Source organism: Rhinolophus sinicus, chromosome 18 (assembly GCF_057876585.1).
Source record: "Rhinolophus sinicus isolate RSI-liver-muscle chromosome 18, RSI-T2T, whole genome shotgun sequence".
NCBI lineage: Eukaryota > Metazoa > Chordata > Mammalia > Chiroptera > Rhinolophidae > Rhinolophus > Rhinolophus sinicus.
This window is the reverse complement of record NC_142518.1, coordinates 116,747,114-116,766,646: the sequence shown is the minus strand read 5'-3', so window position 1 is coordinate 116,766,646 and position 19,533 is coordinate 116,747,114. Positions and strand designations below refer to the sequence as shown.

At 41.3% G+C, this 19,533-nt stretch overlaps 2 protein-coding genes across 3 annotated transcripts; one reads left to right on the top strand and one right to left on the bottom strand.

Annotated features, from left to right (window-relative positions):
- The first annotated feature begins 1,646 nt into the window (after positions 1-1,646).
- Positions 1,647-4,155, top strand: NAP1L2 (nucleosome assembly protein 1 like 2). Its single transcript, XM_019719980.3, has one exon. The coding sequence runs from the start codon at positions 2,052-2,054 to the stop codon at positions 3,357-3,359; it is 1,308 nt and encodes a 435-aa protein (XP_019575539.2). The 5' UTR covers positions 1,647-2,051; the 3' UTR covers positions 3,360-4,155.
- An 8,842-nt stretch (positions 4,156-12,997) lies between these two features.
- LOC109442220 (polyadenylate-binding protein 1-like 2) lies at positions 12,998-16,059 on the bottom strand. 2 transcript variants are annotated; one of them, XM_074323761.2, is made up of 3 exons: positions 14,730-16,059; positions 14,035-14,157; positions 12,998-13,844 (listed from the first exon to the last, which is right to left on the bottom strand). In XM_074323761.2, the coding sequence occupies exon 1, from the start codon at positions 15,445-15,447 to the stop codon at positions 14,845-14,847; it is 603 nt and encodes a 200-aa protein (XP_074179862.1). In that variant the 5' UTR covers positions 15,448-16,059; the 3' UTR covers positions 12,998-13,844; positions 14,035-14,157; positions 14,730-14,844. The 2 variants fall into 2 exon arrangements, with proteins under 2 accessions (XP_074179862.1, XP_074179861.1); XM_074323760.2 differs by having other exon boundaries at positions 12,998-14,157.
- Positions 16,060-19,533: the final 3,474 nt, after the last annotated feature.

Below are 19,533 nucleotides of genomic sequence, written 5' to 3'. Positions count from 1 at the left end.
ATACAGAATTGTACACCTGAAATCTATGTAATTTTACTAACAATTGTCACCCCCATAAATTTAATAAAGTAAAATTAAAAAAAAAAGAAAAAAAAAGAAGTACAAATTGGTAGTTACAAAATAGTCATGGAGATATAAATTACAGCATAGGGAATATAGTCAATAATATGGTAATAACTATGTATAGTGCTAGGTGAGTACTAGACTAGTCAGGGGAGTCTCTTCTTAAATTATATAAATGTCTAACCACTATGCTGTACACCTGAAATTAATATAAAATAGTATTGAATGTCAACTGTCATTGAAAAATTAAAAAGGGGGAGAGATAAAGGGAAATAAGAGGTTGAAAGTTCCAGGTATAAAGCAAGTAATTCTTGGAGATGTAACATACAGCATAGGGAATATAATAAAAAATATGGTAATAATTATGTATAGTGCTGGTGGTATAGTACTGTTGAATAAGTATGATGTACATCTGAAACATATAATATTCTAGGTTAGCTATATTTTAATAAAAATCTTTTAAAAAGAAATACAGTAATATGTAAACAGTATTTATCTCTGTGATACTAACACAATATAAATTATTGTTTAAATCTGGAAAATAATAAAGTTTTAAAAATTATTTAATTAATCAATAATCAGCATTGGAAATGTGGACAAAATAAACATCACCAATGATTCCTATTCAGAGGAAATTTTGTAATGACTGCATAGTATTCCATGCTATGAGTACTCCATCATATATTTAGTTATGTCTTTAATGCTGAGATTTAGATTATTTTCAGTAATTCAAGTGTCAAGCAAGTGTTATGAGTTTTAAAAGAAGTGTTACTTTATATTTGAGTCTTTCTTTTTAAAATTCCTTTGAACTTTAAAGCCAGCATGGAGAAAGGTGAAGTGGCAAGTCAGTGTTAAGGCTGGGTTACTGATAAGCCAGGTAACTGGTTTATTGTCTTCACTTTTTAACTTTTATTGTGTGTGTTTGTTTTCATTGTTTACTTTTTTGTTGTGCTGACTTGTTATACAGCACTTTGGCTCTTCATACAAGGACCTCTTTCACCCTAATGGTCATCTAACGTCCTGCAGCACTGCCCCACCATTCACCTGGAGAAATATTTCAAGTATTTGTCAATCTACAAGTACTGCTCACTTATCATATAGCTTGTGAAAATGCAGAAAACAGAATATATAATATTTAAATCACTGCTAGTTATACCACCCTGAGACTAGCATTGCTAATTTTTTAGTGTTTTCGTTCTAGTCTCTCTTTATGAGTTCCTCCAGCAACCAGCACTCTCGGTCCCAGAGACCAGAGCTAAAATGAAATGGACAGATTTAGGATGGGTGGATGCCTTTCGTCTCTCCTTGTCTGACATTTTAGTTACAATTTTGTCTTAGCTCTTTTGAAATGATAAACGTATAATGTAATTGAAAATTGAACGCATAAACTGAGAAAATCTGGGTTTCTAGAAAACTCAGGGGATGGTGGAGGATGAGTGGGAGGTGAATGAATCAGCCATATTCTGGGAAGGTGAGTGGAGTTCGAAAGTTGATAGATCTAATAATTTATTGGCTCAGGGTTTGTCAATTACTACAGCCCAGCAAATGAGATTAGAGCAGAGTTGTGGGGGGAGGGAGGGAGTGACGCAGGAAGCTATTGGCACCAAGAAAAATTTAGCCAAGAGGCAGCTGCGTAATCATATTGCAGCACCGTTTTTTTTTGTTTGTTTGTTTTGTTTTGTGTTTTTTTCACCAGCTCCTGCTTGCGGAGGTGTAACCACTGCGGATGTCTGCAGTCTGTGGCCCGCTCCTGCAGGACCGGTCACAGCGCCCATCACCATCCTGTGCACCTCAGCTCCGGGTACCGCTGCCTCTGTCGGATTCTCACACCCTCTTGCACCGCCGTCATCCCTGCAGTCTGGCTGCCGCCGCTGGTTCCGCCTCTGCCTCAGGCGCCGCCGCTTCTGATATTCCAGTGAGTCTCCCTGTGGCGGTCAGATCTGATCTTGGCGATAGACAACTTAAACGCGTGTACTGTCCTTCGAAAAATGGCCGAGTCAGCCGACCACAAGGAACTGTTAGAATCCAGCCAAGAAGAGGCTGGTAATAAGATGATGATGGAGGGGCCGGGAAAACTACCAGACTGCGGCGAAGGAGCCGCCGCTGGGCCTGGGGAAGGCGGGGAAAACGGTGAAGGTGCTGATGAGGACTCAGGATCAGACCGTCCAAGAGGACTTATCGGTTATCTTTTAGATACAGACTTCGTTGAAAGTCTACCAGTGAAAGTTAAGTTGCGTGTGTTAGCCCTTAAAAAGCTTCAAACTAGAGTGGCAAATCTAGAATCCAAATTCCTGAGGGAATTTCATGGAATTGAAAGAAAGTTTGCTGAAATGTATCAACCCCTATTGGAAAAAAGACGTCAGATCATCAATGCAATCTATGAACCTACAAAAGAGGAATGTGAATATAAATCAGACTCTGAGGACTCTGACGACGAGATGTATGATGAGGAAGAGATATGTGGTAATAAGAAGGGTCTGGTACATGAATGCATGGATGAGGATACCGGTTACGACGACGATTATTATGATTACGCTGTTGAAGACGAGGACGAGGACGACGACGACGACCATGACGATGACATTGAGGCTGCTGGAGAAGATAATAAAGAAGAAGAAGATCCTAAAGGAATTCCTGATTTTTGGCTGACTGTCTTGAAAAACGTTGACACACTCACTCCTTTGATTAAGAAATATGATGAGCCGATTCTGAAGCTCCTGACGGATATTAAAGTGAAGCTTTCAGATCCTGGTGAGACTCCCAGTTTCACACTAGAATTTCACTTCAGTCCCAATGTATATTTCAAAAATGAGCTGTTGACAAAGACCTATGTGCTGAAGTCAAGGCTGGCATATTTTGATCCCCACCCTTACAGGGGAACTGCAATTGAGTATTGCACAGGCTGTGACATAGATTGGAATGAAGGAAAAAATGTCACTTTGAAAACCATCAAGAAGAAGCAGAAACACCGGATCTGGGGAACAATCCGAACTGTGACCGAAGATTTCCCCAAGGATTCATTCTTCAATTTCTTTACTCCTTATGGAATCAACTTAAATGGAAAGGATGGAAATGATGATTTTTTACTTGGTCACAATTTACGTACTTACATAATCCCAAGGTCAGTGTTATTTTTCTCAGGTGATGCCCTTGAATCTCAGCAGGAGGGGGTAGTCAGGGAAGTTAATGATGCAATTTATGACAAAATTATTTACGATAACTGGATGGCTGCAATTGAGGAGGTTAAAGCCTGTTGCAAAAATCTTGAGGCAATAGTAGAAGACATTGATCGCTAAAGCAGGGTGTACATGCCCCGGAAATTAACAACCCTAGATCTAGTTACTCAAAAGAAGTTAACTAGTCTTGTGTTCTGAATTTTCTTAGTGTTAGTTAAAGCATATGGCTCAGAAATGTGAGAAAAGTTCAAATACTAATTCATTTGACCTTGCATTTTAGTAGTAGTAGAATGCTTTAAAAAAAATGTAGACTGTGGTTTAAGACATAATAATATAGTGTGGTGTGCTTGAATCCTTCTGAAGTCCTTTTTTTATGTAGCTATTAACCTGTGGCTGTGAAAGTTATCCAAATTGATAAATGAGATCAATATTTATTTGAAAAGAAAATCTTGGAGAACCCACCCAAGGTTTTTTTTTGTTGTTGTTTGTGTAGTTTTGTTTTCTTAGTCCTTTAGGTAGTGGGTTTCATTTTGTTGTACCTGCTTCTTTTTGCAATAAAAATGCAGTAGAATTCAAAACTTGAATGCTTAAGAGGAAGACTGCATATGTTAAGAATTTCAGGCAAAACCAAATGTATTGTTAATAACAGCTTGTTCATATGCTCTTGTGTTATGTGATCATAATAAATAATGCAACTTACTTATACTGAAGTTATTGTTTATCAGTGAAGTATTTATTAGAGTATTTTCAAAAGATTGCCACATATTGTTCTGTGTAATTGTGTAAGCAGTAATTACAGTATACAATTTTTCTTTTCCTATAGTACATTTAGTCATTCATTGAAAGTAATCACTTTATCATTTTGAAAAGATTTTTCATGCTCTTTCATTTCAAAATAAAATGAATAAAAATTTCAGAGTGTTTCATGTTTTAAAACTGATCTCTTTTTCTGTTTATAAAAGTAATATGTTCATTGGAAGACATTTGGAAAATATTAAAAAATACATTAATTAAAACTGAAATCTGTGTTTCCACTCCCCAAAGCACTGTTAATGCTTTGATTTACTTTTACTATTATTTTTCTATGTGTACATATGATGCAAATTTGCTAACACTATACTTAGATGTGCAAAGAAAGTATAACTTTATTGTTTATAACTGATCTAATCTCAATCCTGGGCCCACCTCCACTGTCCAAGATTGTGGGGAAACAAAAACCTCAAATTGAATCAATCCAGTAAACTCATTGCTATTTAGTAATTTAAATATTCTGTATAAATAACAAGCTCCTGTGTGTTAGTCTGTATTTGAGATTTGCCTACCCTTCTACAATGTTATCTGGAATGTATAGGGGCTTATATTCCTTTATGACATTGAGGGGGGTACACTGACTGGGGACAATGGGATGTGGTTGGTCAGAGAGCTGTCTTGTCCCAGAGCTGACTTTGCCTTCGTTGTGTGTGGAAACCCAGAGATTTGGCTTTCCCCTTGAGCAGACTGTGAATGTCACATGTATCCCCATAGGACAACAGGGAACTTCTTAATCTTTTTAATAATGCCTTGTGAGAGCTGAGAGTGGCTGGGAAGTGATAACTCTGTCTCGTTATGGCTGCCTGGCACCCACTCTTCCATCCCAGGTGGTTGTGATCCTACAGAATTATTAAATGAAAGTGGGACAAAAGCTCTTCTGCTCGTGACTTATTCTTCCACTATTAAACATGCTTCTTCCTTCAGATTTGAGCTCAAAGACGTATGTTGATAACCCTGCCTGCTTTTCTTACCTCTGTCTCATATCTCTACAATCAACTGCAGAGGAAGGCATGGGCTTTTTCTTTCCTCTTCCTGTCTGGACAGGACCCTCCTTTTTACGGTGTGTTTCTCCCAAGTACAATGGTAGATGTGCACTTGCTTTTCTCTGGGGTTGCAAGAGTTGACAGTGTATAGGGAAACAAACACAACTTACTATTATAGGGGAACCTAAATATGGAAACACTTCCAACGAATACTTGGTAAATGTAGACTTTTTCACACTCTTCATCACCGTTAATGTTGACCTCTATTACATTCCTGACTCACCCTGCCCCTCCAACCTCTCTCACACAGAAAGATTAGGCCCCTTTTAATAATGGGTTACTGTTGCTGTGCATGAAAAAGTCAGGAACATGGCTGTACCTCTCCCTCCTGCCCCTTTCTCTTGCCTTCATGACACAGAGCAGTAAAACTGCTTCTGGGCTCTCTGTAAGGACAGGCCAGTCCCCTTTGCTGTATCTCTCATGTCGGTGACCTCCAGCGAAAGACCACCAGGGACATACCCATAGTTGAACAAGTTGGGTTTTCATCATTGCTGTGAGGAGAACATGCATCATGCAGAAATGCTGCATGTTATCAGTAAGTGGGTGTTAGAAAACATATTGCAGGATTTGGGCTTTGGTTGTGTGATTTGGTGGAGGGTCTAACAAAGTGGAGGTTTGCTCTATAAAGGGAAAATTTTATAATTGGTAGTTCAATAAATCTTATTTATAGGGAGGAAAGACTGGAACAAGAATAAGGCTGTAATAATTAGTGAAAAGCCACTCAATTTAGGTAGAATGGCAGGGGTGTTTAGTATTCTGTGGGTGGCATAGGGACCTTGCTTTTGTCTATGCTTAGGCAAAATTAACTAGCCTTGCTTTGTCTCATTTTATTGTATTCCCAGACTAACTTTGGCTGAGGTTGCCATTCTACAAGATGGTTTATGTCCAGTAGGAGAATAGCATGGCCTAGCTGTGAATATCAGGCCCACTTCCTGATGTCAGGGATTGCTTTTTATGTTTGTCTTTTACCCCTTCTCAGGAATGAAGTTTGAGGCTGCCATTTCTCCCATAGCTTGTGGTGGGATGGAGGTACATTTGAATTTAGACTAGTGTAAAAACCCTTTAGGCCTTGAGGTTAGGTCATTAACTTCAGTCCACATACCACAGAGGCCCATACTAGGGTTTAGGGCACAACTGTGACTGAAAATAGAGTTTCACCTTAGTTGTTTTTGCAATTGTTCTTAAAAAAATTTACCCTTCATCAGTCCTGGAGGGGTTGTTGAGGTGATTGTTGGGCTTTGTTAGAATTTTGATATTTTTAGGGAATATACTAAATATGTAAATATAATTCCAGTTGGGGATACATAATTTATAATGTCAATTTTATTATTTATAATATAATTTATATATCATATGGCAGAGTGGTTAATCTTTGAAGCCAGGTTGCTTGGATTCAAATGCCAATTTTGTAATTTATTAGTTGGGTAACCTTATGCAAGTTACTTTATGTGTTTGTTTCTTATCTGGAAAAGTATGGTAATAATTGTGCACTACCTCATAGATTATTATGAAGATTGAATTTGTTTATATAAAGTACTTATAAATATGCCTGGTATGCAAGTGCTATCTAGGTGTATCTATCTTTATAATTTTTATTAATTTTATAACTGTAAAATACTCAAAACTGTCTGCTTTACAATAAGGGTGCAGTAAATTCTTATTAAATTATTAATCACTGCCCCCCTAATTTGTCTCTAATTCACAAAAAATGAAAGCTCATACTTTGTATTTTAACAACAGAATCTCCAAGATTTTTGCAAGTATTAAGAAGGATTAAGTGGCAAGTTTAGCAGCAGTACTTAAAGTACTGACAAGCCTGGTTAATGAAGAGGAAAATATAGTGACTATGCTGTTACTTCCTCACCCCCCCACCCCAGTACATCTATTAGCCTTGGAGCTGTGTATGCCAAGCTCAGGCCACATGCCAGGCCGTTTGTTCACTGGCCAATAAATGTATCGTTAAATTCAAATATTTGGAAAGCAAAGAAAAAGAGAACACAGAAAATAAAAATCACATGAAATTATGTATCATCTATAAGTACACAACAGGTTTGATTTTTCAGTTAGCAAACAGATACATGCAACATGTAGTTGATTATTTTAAAACAGAGAATCTTTTGAAATGAAATATAAAGAATATTTTTTCATGAAACACATTTCTGAAATGTATTTTCTCTGAATTCTTTGCCAAATAATACGGTTTTTTAAAGTGAAAGAGAAAAGAATGTCTAAAAGGATCTCTGCCCATTTTTAAAAAAAATCACACTGATGATCTATTTCTTGATCTACTCTCAGGGTGTTTTAAGACAATAAAAACTCTCCAGGTCATACAGCCAATGGGTATCCACTCACCCCCATTCTGCATGTGCACACACCTCCACACTCCTACTGGCTGTGTGTGTGTGTGTTGGTGTCTGCGTGTGCTCACACGTGTGGTGGGAAGGGTGAAGTGGGATGGGGGTGTGGGGGGTGGGGGGTGTCACTCATCATAAAGGACACCAACTGTTGTCTAACTTATCTCCCAGGGTATGTGTGCGTGTGAGTAGAGGGTCGGGTAGAAGGGGAGGCGAGGTTGGATGGTCAAAGAGGCATCTAGTGTGTAAGTCTCCTCTTTGGCCTTTGTGTGCATGTGCGTGCGCATGTGCGTGTATGTGTGCGTGCGTGCACATACCAATCAAAAGTATAAGTGATCGTTTTCCAGGTTCTGCTACTTTATGAAACCATAATCTATGTGCAAGGGTACTTATGACCAGTAAGAAAGAAGGCAATTCTGGCCGAGGTGGTCTGGTGTGGTAAGTGGCTTCAAAGGAGGCTGGAGTGGAGGCCCTTTCGCCCACGTTGAAGTCAAAGTGAGCTTGTCTGTCTGCTAACCTGGCGGTACCCAGAGGGAACGCAAAGATAGGTGGCAGCATAGAGGGAGCGTCCTGGCCTAGTTAGCATTTGGTTTGACACCTGGGAAAGAAACACTGAAATAGATGGCGTGGGGAGAGTCCCGGAAATGACAGTGTGGGACATTTTGGATGAGTTCAGCCTTGTGGTGACTCAAATTTCAAATACCTATAGAATAGATATCCTTTTGGTTGGTGAATTACAATGCCACCTTGGGCCATGGCCAGATTTGGAGGTCAAGTGTATATAAATGCAGGTATGTACAAGTATGTAAGAAGTGGTGTATGTAAAAGGCACATCACTGGTTCTGACACATACTGAGCACTTCTGTTAGTTACTAGGGTAGGTGTATATGGAAGAAGAGATCAGTCAATGATATGTTAATAATCTAGTTGTAATCCACTGCCTCTGTAAATGAAAGAATCCATGTGTTAATTTAAACCTCATACAAAATGTTCTGCATTTTGAGAGTATCACTTGGCCATGAGAAGAAAGCTTTCCAGGCAGTCTTATTTGGTAAGAATGGTGCTGAAATAAAAATTTCACAAGGGAACTTCATGCAAATACTAAAAGGTGACTGATCTTAATTAAATTTTCTATTTCACACTTAACATGCTCTCAGGCATGTGTGCGCATGCGCGCGCACACACACACGACTGGAAGATCCAGAGCGAGAGGAAGCTCATGGTCAGAGAGATTCACAACAGGTGGAACTAATATGGAGTGATTTATCATTTAATATTTTTCCATCAGCTATCAAGGTGAAAGGAGGTAATAAAAACTCGTAGTGCGTGGGTGTGCATGCTCACTTCTACACATGTACATGCATGTTTTAATGCAGAATATGCCAGTAATAAGTGGAAATTATATTTAGACAATAATCTTTGTTGTCCAAAATATCACCTAGAGTCTGCCAGGATTCCTATACATAAGGGAAAAGGGAGTGGTTTGTGATGAGTTTCCATCCTCACTATGATAAAGTACTTTTTATTTTACAGCTTAGAGGAATTGAAAAGGTGATTTTTCTTGCCAAGACACATATCAGCCAATTTAAGACACTTGCATTTCATGGTATTAAACTTGCATACTCTTACTGTAAGTTAACATGGTATTTGTAGGACATTTCAGCATTGAGTTGTCACTAGAGTTTGGATGAGGTAGTTATCTTCATGTTTCAGGTGAGAAATCTGAGATATAGACATTGTGATTCAACTAGTAGAGGGAGAAATCCGATCTGGTCTCATTGCTTGTGCTCTTTTCATCACACTATGAGTGTGCTGCCTTTAGAGAAACTGAATGATGTTGCTGGTTTGCTAAATATTAAAATGTCTCGTCCCATATTTAAGCTGCTTGGTACTGGCATAGGAAGAGATATTAACTTATATTCCTTAGTGAGGATTGTTATCTCATTGACTTAGAATACATGGTAATAGAACAAGGCTGAACCTTTGAAGAAAACTTCCCATTGCAGCTCAACAATGTGAAAGTCTATTGGAATTAAATCTCATTTTCTCTTAAATATTCTATAACTTCCACTTTGCTAATGTGATTTATCCTTTCTCACATAATCATAGATTTAATTCAAATTTATTGTTTTTTAAACTTCTGTTTTTTCTCTGGGTTCTTGTCCCTATTGTGAAACTTGTATATGATGTGAGTTGGGTCAAACTATTAGGTTGGCGCAAAAGTAATTGCAGTTTTTACAATTATTTTAAACCTTTTAAACCACAATTACTTTTGCAACAACCTAATAATAAACCCCACTTGTTAGCAGTTTCCTATCTGTACAACGGAGACAATTAGTAGCAGATAACATTGTTTTGACGATCCATTGTAATGACTGTCAAGCACTTTGCACAATGCCTGGCACATATTAAGCCCTAAAGCATTAAGTGATTATTATTGTAATCATCGTCCTTAGGATTATTATGGGGATAAAATTGTAATATAATGCACATGGTACATAATAGGGACTTCATAAATAAATTATAGTTACTCTTTTATAACTTTGTATCCCCAAATGATCACAAACAGAAGATGTGAGGTCATTAAATGTAATTCTCTTTTTAAAAACTTTTTATTTGAAATAATTAGACTCACGGGCAGGTGCAAAAACAGAATGTAGAATCACACGAGCTCTGTAGCCTTGTGCATTTCACCAGATTTTGAAAATTTCCAGCTTTTATTGCTTTGAATATTTTTGTAGCTCCACATTCATTCTCCTTTCTGGGACCTGGATGACATGAATGTTAATTCTTTTGTTATTGTCACAGGTGTCTTGGTTCTTATTTTTTTCTGTGCATTTTCTCTATGTTGTTCAGATTGAGTCAATTCTATTTGTGTTTAAGTTCACTGATTCTTTCCTGCCATCTGCATTGTGCTATTGAACCCATCCAGTGCATTTTAAAATTAGCTATTTTATTTTTTCAATTTTATAATTTCTGTTTGGTTCATTTTTATTACTTTTATTTCTATGATTCATGTGTGTCAAAAGTGTTCATAATTGCTTGCTGTAGCACTTAATGCTGGCTGCTTTAAAATCCTTACCAGCCAATTCCAACATCTGACTGACTCATGTTTCTGTTGGCATCTGTTCATTGTTTTTGCTCATCCGAGTTGTGAGCTTTTGCTTCTTGATATGATGAGTGATTTTTTATTATATCCAGGACATTTTTAGTATTATGAGACACTAGATGCTATTTAAATCTTATATTTTAGCAAACAGTCACCTGCTTGCTAAATACCTACTTCTGCAAGGATTAAAAAACATAATATATGCAATTGTTTTACATATTGGTGCTCAAAAAATGTTAATTTTTATTTTAATTCTGTTGTACTCTCTGACCTTAATTATGAGGATAACATTTCTTACAACATTTTTTCCTCTTTATCTGAAATTGCTCTTATTACATATTCTCAGGACATTCTTCATTGTATTTGTACTTAGTTGGATTCCTACAGTGATAGCTGTTAAATGACTTTTTCCAGGTATTACTACATTACTACTCTGACAGTGGTTTCTCCTTCTAGTTATTTAGTTCTCTCTCTCTCTCTCTCTCTCTCTCTCTCTCTCTCTCTCTTCTCCCCACCACTTTCTCCTCTCTCCTCTGCCCTCACTCTTCTTTCCCACCCCCTCACTACTTCAGTTCAATTTCACAGTGGTTGATGAGACAGATTTTATCTTGATTAGATCAAAGGTGAGGCCAGATCCTTCCTTGTGCTGAAGTTGGCTATCCACCCTCATGCATGGGAGGTTACTTTTGAATCCCTTATGTAATGGGATACACAAATATAACAAATTTAAATATATAATTTCTGTGCATGAACAGCAATCCATAGCTTACAAGCATAAATCCTAAAAACAAGTATGTCTTTCAGTCTTTGCCAAATCATCAAAGCCACCTTGATGTCAAAGGAGGACCTACATTAACAGTCTTAAAGAATATGCATAAGCTTTTTTCTTCTACCAAGGCAGGGACTTTGTTTTCTTACATTTATAGAGTTTGTAAAAATGTCTTAATTCTAAATGGTTCCTTAAAGATGGTCAGTACTTTTTCTTCTTTTAAAATCAACATTTCTGACCCTTGTCTTGATTTTTATGTGTTAACTCACACCTGTGCTAGGAAAAAGAACATGGAATGCTTTTCCCTGGGGGAAAAACAATTCAACTGCAAAATTATTCACCACAGAGTGCAGTTTAATGGGGGGAAACATAGTAATTACTTTAATATCCAAAATGGGGACACTCGATAAAATAATTCCAGTCCTAGACAATGAGGGTGAGTTGTAGAAGAAACCTGAATAGCCATAGATGTTTTAGGTATGTTTACAATATATTGAACAGCAAATTATGGGATAAAATATATTCAGTATGAATCTATTATTGTTTGAAATACTTATGATAGTGAAAGCTTGCAAAGGTAAAAAAACAATATATCTGAAGTAGTTCTTATCTATATTTTAATGTGTTTGATCTCATTTAAAAATGTACTTGAAAAACGAAGTAATAAAAAATGTTTAAACCATTTCAATTTCACAAAACTTGAAAATTATTTTGAACAATTAAAAAAGCTGGGCAGGGATGTGTGCACTCTTCTAAACTACCGCTTGATATAAACTTTAAGGGAGAAACATTTGGCAACAGACCAAGAAAAATATTTGGCATGTCCACAACTATCATCCTGAAATTACAACAGTAAGGAATAGAAAGCGATAAAATGTTCCAAGACATTCAGGTACAAAGCTGTTCATCATAGAATTGATCTTACATGTAAAAAGTCAGAACAATTTTAAACATACCCCTAGGAAACTTGCTGGGAGAGATTATAGCTCATCCCTGCAGTGGAATATTATGAAACAGTGTAATTAAAACAATATATTTAGTGATTCAGAAATGTGGTGCCACAGGACTGGTAAAGTGAAACAGCACATAGTTCATTACAAATATGAAGGTATGTAGATATATATTCATTAAAAATGTATTTTGTCAAGTAGTGGTGTTAGGAATGGTATTAGGATATTGACTTTATTTTGTTACATTAACAAGTTTGTAAAAACATTTTCTATTATAATCATGTAAAATTTGTATAAAATGTTCAAAATAAATAAAACAAAAAAGCTCCTCTTTCCCAGATAAAACTGGGTCCTGTTGAATGCTGGTGCATATTACAAAGATAAACTTATTCTATATGGCCATTTATTAATACACTTCCCTGCCAAACCTTCCATATCCTTGGATTGCTCAATTCTTCTGTTAGCAATGTCTGTTCAGGAAAGAATGCTGAATGTCAGCAAGGTTCGTGCACTATGATATTATGAGCAGTTTGGGTTTGGATAAGAACAGAAAGAAAAAAGAAAAAGAAAAACCAGAAACCACCCACGTGTTCAACCATGAGGAAGCAGTGAAAAGAAACAGCCCCGTAGGCCTACCGAGCTGAATGCGCATAGGGACACACACATACACCTGTCTGGTCCTCTGTCAGGCCATCCCCTGGAACACTAAACAGCCATGGAAACTATTTTAGAAGAATATTTAATGACATGAAAGGAAGTTCAAGAATATCTAACTATACATCTGTATCTATCTATGTTATATATTTATGTGTGAAAAAGCAGATATTGAAACAGTATATACATCAGAATTCACATATATGTTACATGAAAAACTGGGCAGGTGCAGACGGAAATGAATTCAGGAAGGTATGAGTGGTCATTAGGATCGATGACTGGTGACATTAATTTTCTTCTGTTAACTTGTCTGCTTTGTGATTTTATTTTTTATTTTTTTTCTGCAACGAAGCTGTAATTTTTCTGAGGGGGTGGGGGGGAAGGGCAGGAAGTGTGCACAGGGGAGGGAGGTGATAAAGAGTATTTCAATCCAGCAAAACAACCAGGGACAGCAAAATGCCCTTTGCAGCCCATCAGGCTGGCCAACACACACACACACACACACACACACACACACACACACAGCACACAGCACACAGCACACAGCACACCAAATTACAGGGGCCAGGAGACTATGCAGGGGGAATGGGCATACTGTCTTTTAGGAGCTGTGCTGGCTGGCATGAATGCAAACTGGTACAATAGTTATGAAGGGGCCACTCAGCAACACACAGGGAAAGTCTTTAAGGTGTCCATATGTGGACCCTGCAAGTCCACAGTCTGGATGACCATCTGCTATGCTAGCGAAGATTTGGCTGGACAAGGAAGGGTTCACTCATCAGAGCACGCGGTGGTGGGCTGAGACAGAGGGAAAGACCTAGGCACCACCTGAATGTCCCACAAGGCGGGAATGGTTACAGAAATGTTAAGGTCCATGGAGACACTCTGCAGGCACTGAAGATGACGTTTGGGGAGCCTGTTGAATAACACGGAAAGAAGTTCAGTGGATTGGTTTTTGTTTGGTTTTAGTTTCTGAAAAAGCAGGTTAAGAAACGCCACGTACATGAACCATTCTGTTAAAAGGGGAGGTGGGGCTGGGGCCGGGGTGGGGGCTGAGGAAGGGAGGGAGACGGAGGGAGAGAAGAGAGCCTGGAAAAACAGCACACCAAAAGGTAAAAGTGGTTCTCTCTCTGGGTAGCAGGATCATGGGGAGCAATTACTCTCTTGGTTGTTTCCCCTCATCTGATTTCCTTCTCCTTTCTGCTGTGTCTACCATGAAATTGTATCACCTGTGCAGTAAACAAAGAGAGAAAGAAAGTGCTTTTTTAAACCAAACCGCAAGGAGAAGAGGCAGCGTCTAATTGATCAAGTGGTACAGATGAGCAAGATTATTCACAACGCCCTTGGTGGGTGTGGGGGGGGGGAGAAAGGGGGGAGGGGAGAGGGACAGGGAGAGGGGAGAGGGGGGAGGGCGGGGAGGGGGCAGGGCAGAAGGAAGGGGCGAGGGGAGAGAGACGGGGGAGGGAGGGGAGAAGGGCAGGGGGGAGGGAGGGGAGAAGGGCAGGGGAGAGGGAGAGGGAGGAGAGAGGAGACAGAGGGGGGAGGGAGGGGAGAAGGGCAGGGGAGAGGGAGGGGGAGAGAGCAGACAGAGGGGGGAGGGCGGAGAGGGGGCAGGGGGGAGGGGGGAGAGGGGAAACAGAGGGGGGAGGGAGGGCAGAAGGGCAGGGGAGAGGGAGGGGGAGAGAGCAGACAGAGCGGGGAGGGCGGAGAGGGGGCAGGGGAGGGGGGAGAGGGGAGACAGAGGGGGGAGGTTAGGGGAACAGAGGGCAAGAGAGAGACAGAGACAGAGACAGAGAGAGACCTGCACTCCCAGTACAATACACTGCTGGTTGGGTTCGGGGGGCCTAAGGAGGGGCTTGTAAACCGGGTGGGAGCCGAGGTTTGGCTCTGCTGGCTGGCTCGCTCCTGGGCCGTCTTCATCGCAAGGTGGCCCCGTCGTCGGTGTCTTCCTGGAAATTCTTGACGTCAGCACTGGTGGACTGCCTGGCCCAGGCCCCCCTCTCGGCCTCCCGTTCTTTGTGCGACTTGAACCTGCCGACGAAAATTTTGCGGTAGTTCAGGAACATGCCGTTCATGGCATCGATGGCGCGCTCGGCGGACTCCTGTTTCTGGAAGTGCACGAAACCGTAGCCCTTGGGGCCCTTTTCGTCGCAGGCCACTTTGCAGGAGAGAATGTTGCCGAACGCCGAGAAGATGTTGTACAGCGCCTTGTTGTCGATGGTCTTGCCCAGGTTCTTGATGAAGACATTGCCCACCCCGCTCTTGCGCAGCGACGGGTCCCGCTGGGACCACATGATGCGCACCGGCCTGCCCTTGATGACATCGAAGTTCAGGGTCTCCAGGGCCCGCTTGGCGTCCAGCGGCTGCTGGTAGTTGACGTACGCGTAGCCCAAGGAGCGGCGGGTGATCTTGTCCCTGCAGATGCGGATGGACAGAATGGGCCCCGCCGGGCTGAACTTCTCGTACAGCATCGCCTCTGTCACCTCCGGGTGCAGGTCCCCCACGTACAGCGAGGCCATGGGAAAGTCTGGGCTCCCGTCGGAACCGCCGCCCGTGTCCGCGTCGGCGTCCGCGTCCGCGTCCGCACCCGCGTCCGCGTCCGCGTCCGCATCCGCACCCGCACCCGCATCCGCGGTGGCCGCCGCCACAGCCGCTGCCACCTCCGCGTCCGCGTCCGCACCGTCGTCCTCCTCCGAGGGGGGCGCCGCAGCCTCTGCCGCTCCGGCCGCGGCGGGCTGGGCCGCGCTGGCCTCTGCCCCCGCCACGGCCGCTGCCGCCAGGGTGGCCTCCGCCTCCCCCAGGGTGGCCTCCGCCACTGCGTCGTCTACCGCGGCCTCGGCCTCCACCTCAGTCTCCACCTCCGCTTCCGCCTCCGCCACGGAGGCCTCCGCCACCGCCTCGGCCACGGTCGCCGCCGCAGCCTCCGCCGCAGCCGCCGCCGCCGCCGCCGCCGCTGTCGCCGCTGTCGCCACGGTCGCCGGTGCCGCCGGGCCGCTGCCGCGACCTCCCTTCCTGCAAGCTGAGGGGCCGACAGGCGGGAGAGGGCAGCAGGCCGGGTGGGCGCCGGAACCCGGGCCGGGGGCGCGAGCGGGCGCTGGGGCGGGGGGCCCGGGGCCAGGCGATCTGGCGAGTCCCAGTCACCTGGGATGACGAGCGAGGCCAGGAGCGCGCCTGTGCGAGTCGCCGCAGCCCGCCGCCGCCGCAGCCCGCCGCCGCCGCCGCCGCCGCCGCCGCTCAGTCGTGGGCTAGCGTGCGGGGCGCGGGCGGCGTGTGGTGGGGGGCAGGGGGTGTTGGCGTCTGTGGTCCGGGCAGCTGGGAAGGCTTCTGTCTCTTTGGTTCCCCCTGTGGCTGCTGCGGGGCTGCGGGGCCGTGGGCGGTGGGAGGGGGCGGGAGCGGGAGGCTGGGGTGGGCGCGGGCGGGGCGGGGGCGGGGGTGCTGGGCACGGGAGTGAGTCCTCAGCGGCTCAGGTCGCCTAGACATTTGTGAGGACGAAGCGGGGAAAGGGCTCCACTGTGCACGCAGTAGGGACGGTTCCAGTGGAGGGAGTTGCGTTTCCTCGCTCCTCTACCCATAGGACGCGTACGTGATCAAATCTTAACGACCGATGCCAGACACGGTGGGTGGCGGGCGTGGACAAGGCGCTCGCCCCGGCCGAAGCGAAGCAGAGCCAAAGGCTTTGCGCACAGCCGCGGGCTCTCCCCACCTCAACGCGCACTTAAAATATGTAAGAACTCAATATACATATCATCAGTGTATAGGACCTATAATATTTACATATTACTTGATGGATATCTCAGTTACTTGTAAATTCCCATTTATTTATTTAAACAAATTCAGAGGGCTTTTTATTTTTTAATTACAGTTCACATTTAACATTATATTACTTTCACGTGTATACCATAGTGGTTAGACATTTATGTAATTTAAGAACTAATCCTGGTATAACTCAAGTACACACCTCACCCCATATATAGTTTTCACAGTGTCATTGACTGTATTCCCTATGCTGTATTTTATATCCCCATGACTATTTGTAACGACCAATTTCTACTTCTTAATCCCTTCACCGTTTTCACCCAGTGCCCCAAACCCTCTCCCATCTGGCAACCATCAGTTTGTTCTCTGTATCTATGAGTCTATTTCTGTTTTGTTTCTTTATTATGTTCTTTATATTCAACATATAAGCGAAATCATATGGTATTTGTCTCTCTCTCTCTGACTTATTTCACTTAGCAAAATACCCTCTAGGTCCACCCATGTTGTCATAAATTGCAAGATTTCATTCTTTTTTATGAGTCAGTAATATTCCATTGTGTGTGTGTGTGTGTGTGTGTGTGTGTGCGCGTGTGTGTGTGTGTGTATTCAGCTTTTCTTCTTCATTGGTCCATCGATACACACTGAAGTTGCTTCTATGTCTTGTCTACTGTAAATAATGTTGCAGTGAACACAGGGGTGCATATATCTTTTCAAATTACTGTTTTGGGTTTCTTAGGATAACTACCCAGAAGTAGAATTGCTGGGTCTTATAGTAGTTCTGTTTTAAATTTTTTGAGGAATCTCCATACTTTTCCATAGTGACTGCACCAAATTTGCAATCTACCAACAGTACACGAGGGTTCCCTTTTCTCTACATCTTCACCAATACTTGTTTGTTGATTTACTGATGATGGCCACTCTGACAGGTGTGAGGTGGTATGTCATTGTGGTTTTTATTTGCATTTCTTTGATGATTAGTGACATTGAGCATCTTTTCCTATCTCTATTGGCCATCTGTCTGTCCTCTTTGGAGAAATGTCCATTCAGGTCCTCTGCCTATTTTTAAATTTGATTGTTTGGGTTTTTTGCTGTTGAGTTTTCTAAGTGAAATTAGTCAAACAGAGAAAGACGAATACCACATAATCTCACTTATATGTAAAATCTAAAGAACAGATTGAATGAATGAAATAAACGAAGGAAAAAAAACAGAAACAGACTCATAGATACAGAGAACAAACTGATGGTTGCCAGATTGGAGGAGGCTAAGGTGCTGGGTGGAAAAGGTGAAGGGATTAAGAAATACAAATTGGCAGTTACACATAGTAAGGGGGATGTAAAGTAAAGCACAGGGAATATAGTGAATAATATGGTAATAACTATGTATGGTGCCAGGTGGGGACTAGATTAATCAAGGGATCACTTCATAAATTACATAGATGTCTAACCACTATGCTGTACACCTGAAATTTTTTTTTTTTATAATTTATTTTTCAAATTTATTTGGGTGACAATTGTTAGTAAAATTACATAGATTTCAGGTGTACAATTCTGTATTACATCATCTATAGATCCCATTGTGTGTTCACCACCCAGAGTCAGTTCTCCTTCCATCACCATATATTTGATTGTACACCTGAAATTAATATAAAATAATACTGAATGTCAACTATAATTGAAAGTAAAAAAATAAATGATTACAATAACTAACTGAATATAGCCACATTACAGGATATAAGATCAGTATATTAAAATCAGTGTTTTTCTGTGTACTATTAATGAACAATCAGAAAATAAATTTAAAATATAATTAATAAAATAAAAAGGAAATGTGATACAATTCTAGCCTATGAAAGGAACTGGCAGTCTGCTGGTGTCTGGGTGGCAGGGAGTACTTCAGGGAAGGAATTTCGGGCTCTTAAAATGCAATGGGCAAGGAGAGTCAACTTTTTTTGGCCTCTACTTGTGACTGCCATAAGAAAGGGTAAGAGTTACTGACTCTGAGTGCTGAACATGGAATGTGATATATAGATGATGTATTACAGAATTGTGCACCTAAAACCTATGTAACTTTACTAGCCATTGTCACCCAAAATAAAATTTAATTTAAAAAAAAAGAAAGAAAGGGTAAGAGTTGTGGTGGCCATCTTGGATCTATGAGGGGGTCAGCTGAAGGAGACAAGCTAACCTCTAGGGATGGAAAGAAGTTGCCTCAAAAGTACTGTTGTATCTCTTAATTACCCATGTCTGGAATTGTCCTACCTCTGGAAATCTGTGCTATGAGAGAATAAACCACTAAAAGTTTAAACTAAAAAAAAAAGGAACAAAGTTGGAGAATTAATACTACCTTATTTCAAGACTTACTACAAAGCTACAGTTATTGAGACACTGTGATATTGACATAAAGATCTACAAATGGACCAGTGGAACAGAACAGATAATGTAGAAATAAGCCCACCCATATAATAACAAGCAGTTTTCAACATAGTTACAAAGGTAATTCAGTGTAAAAAAACCTTTCAAGAAGTGGTGTTAACACAAGTGCATATCCCTAGCTCCCTAATTTAAGCATTTATTAATATCGCTTGCCATATGTATATACATATATAGATGCAAAAATTGACTCAAAATGGACGATAGACCTACTTATCAGCTTAAGAAAATTCTGGAAGAAAACATATGGAAACCTGTTCTTACTTTGTGTTAGGCCACATTGTCTTAGATACAAGTCTTATCAAGGGCTGTTATCCAGCATATAGAGACAGAGAACTTTCAAAACTCAATATTAAGAATACAAACAACCGAGTTAAAAAGAGACAACGTATTAGAACAGATACTTCACCAACAAAGAT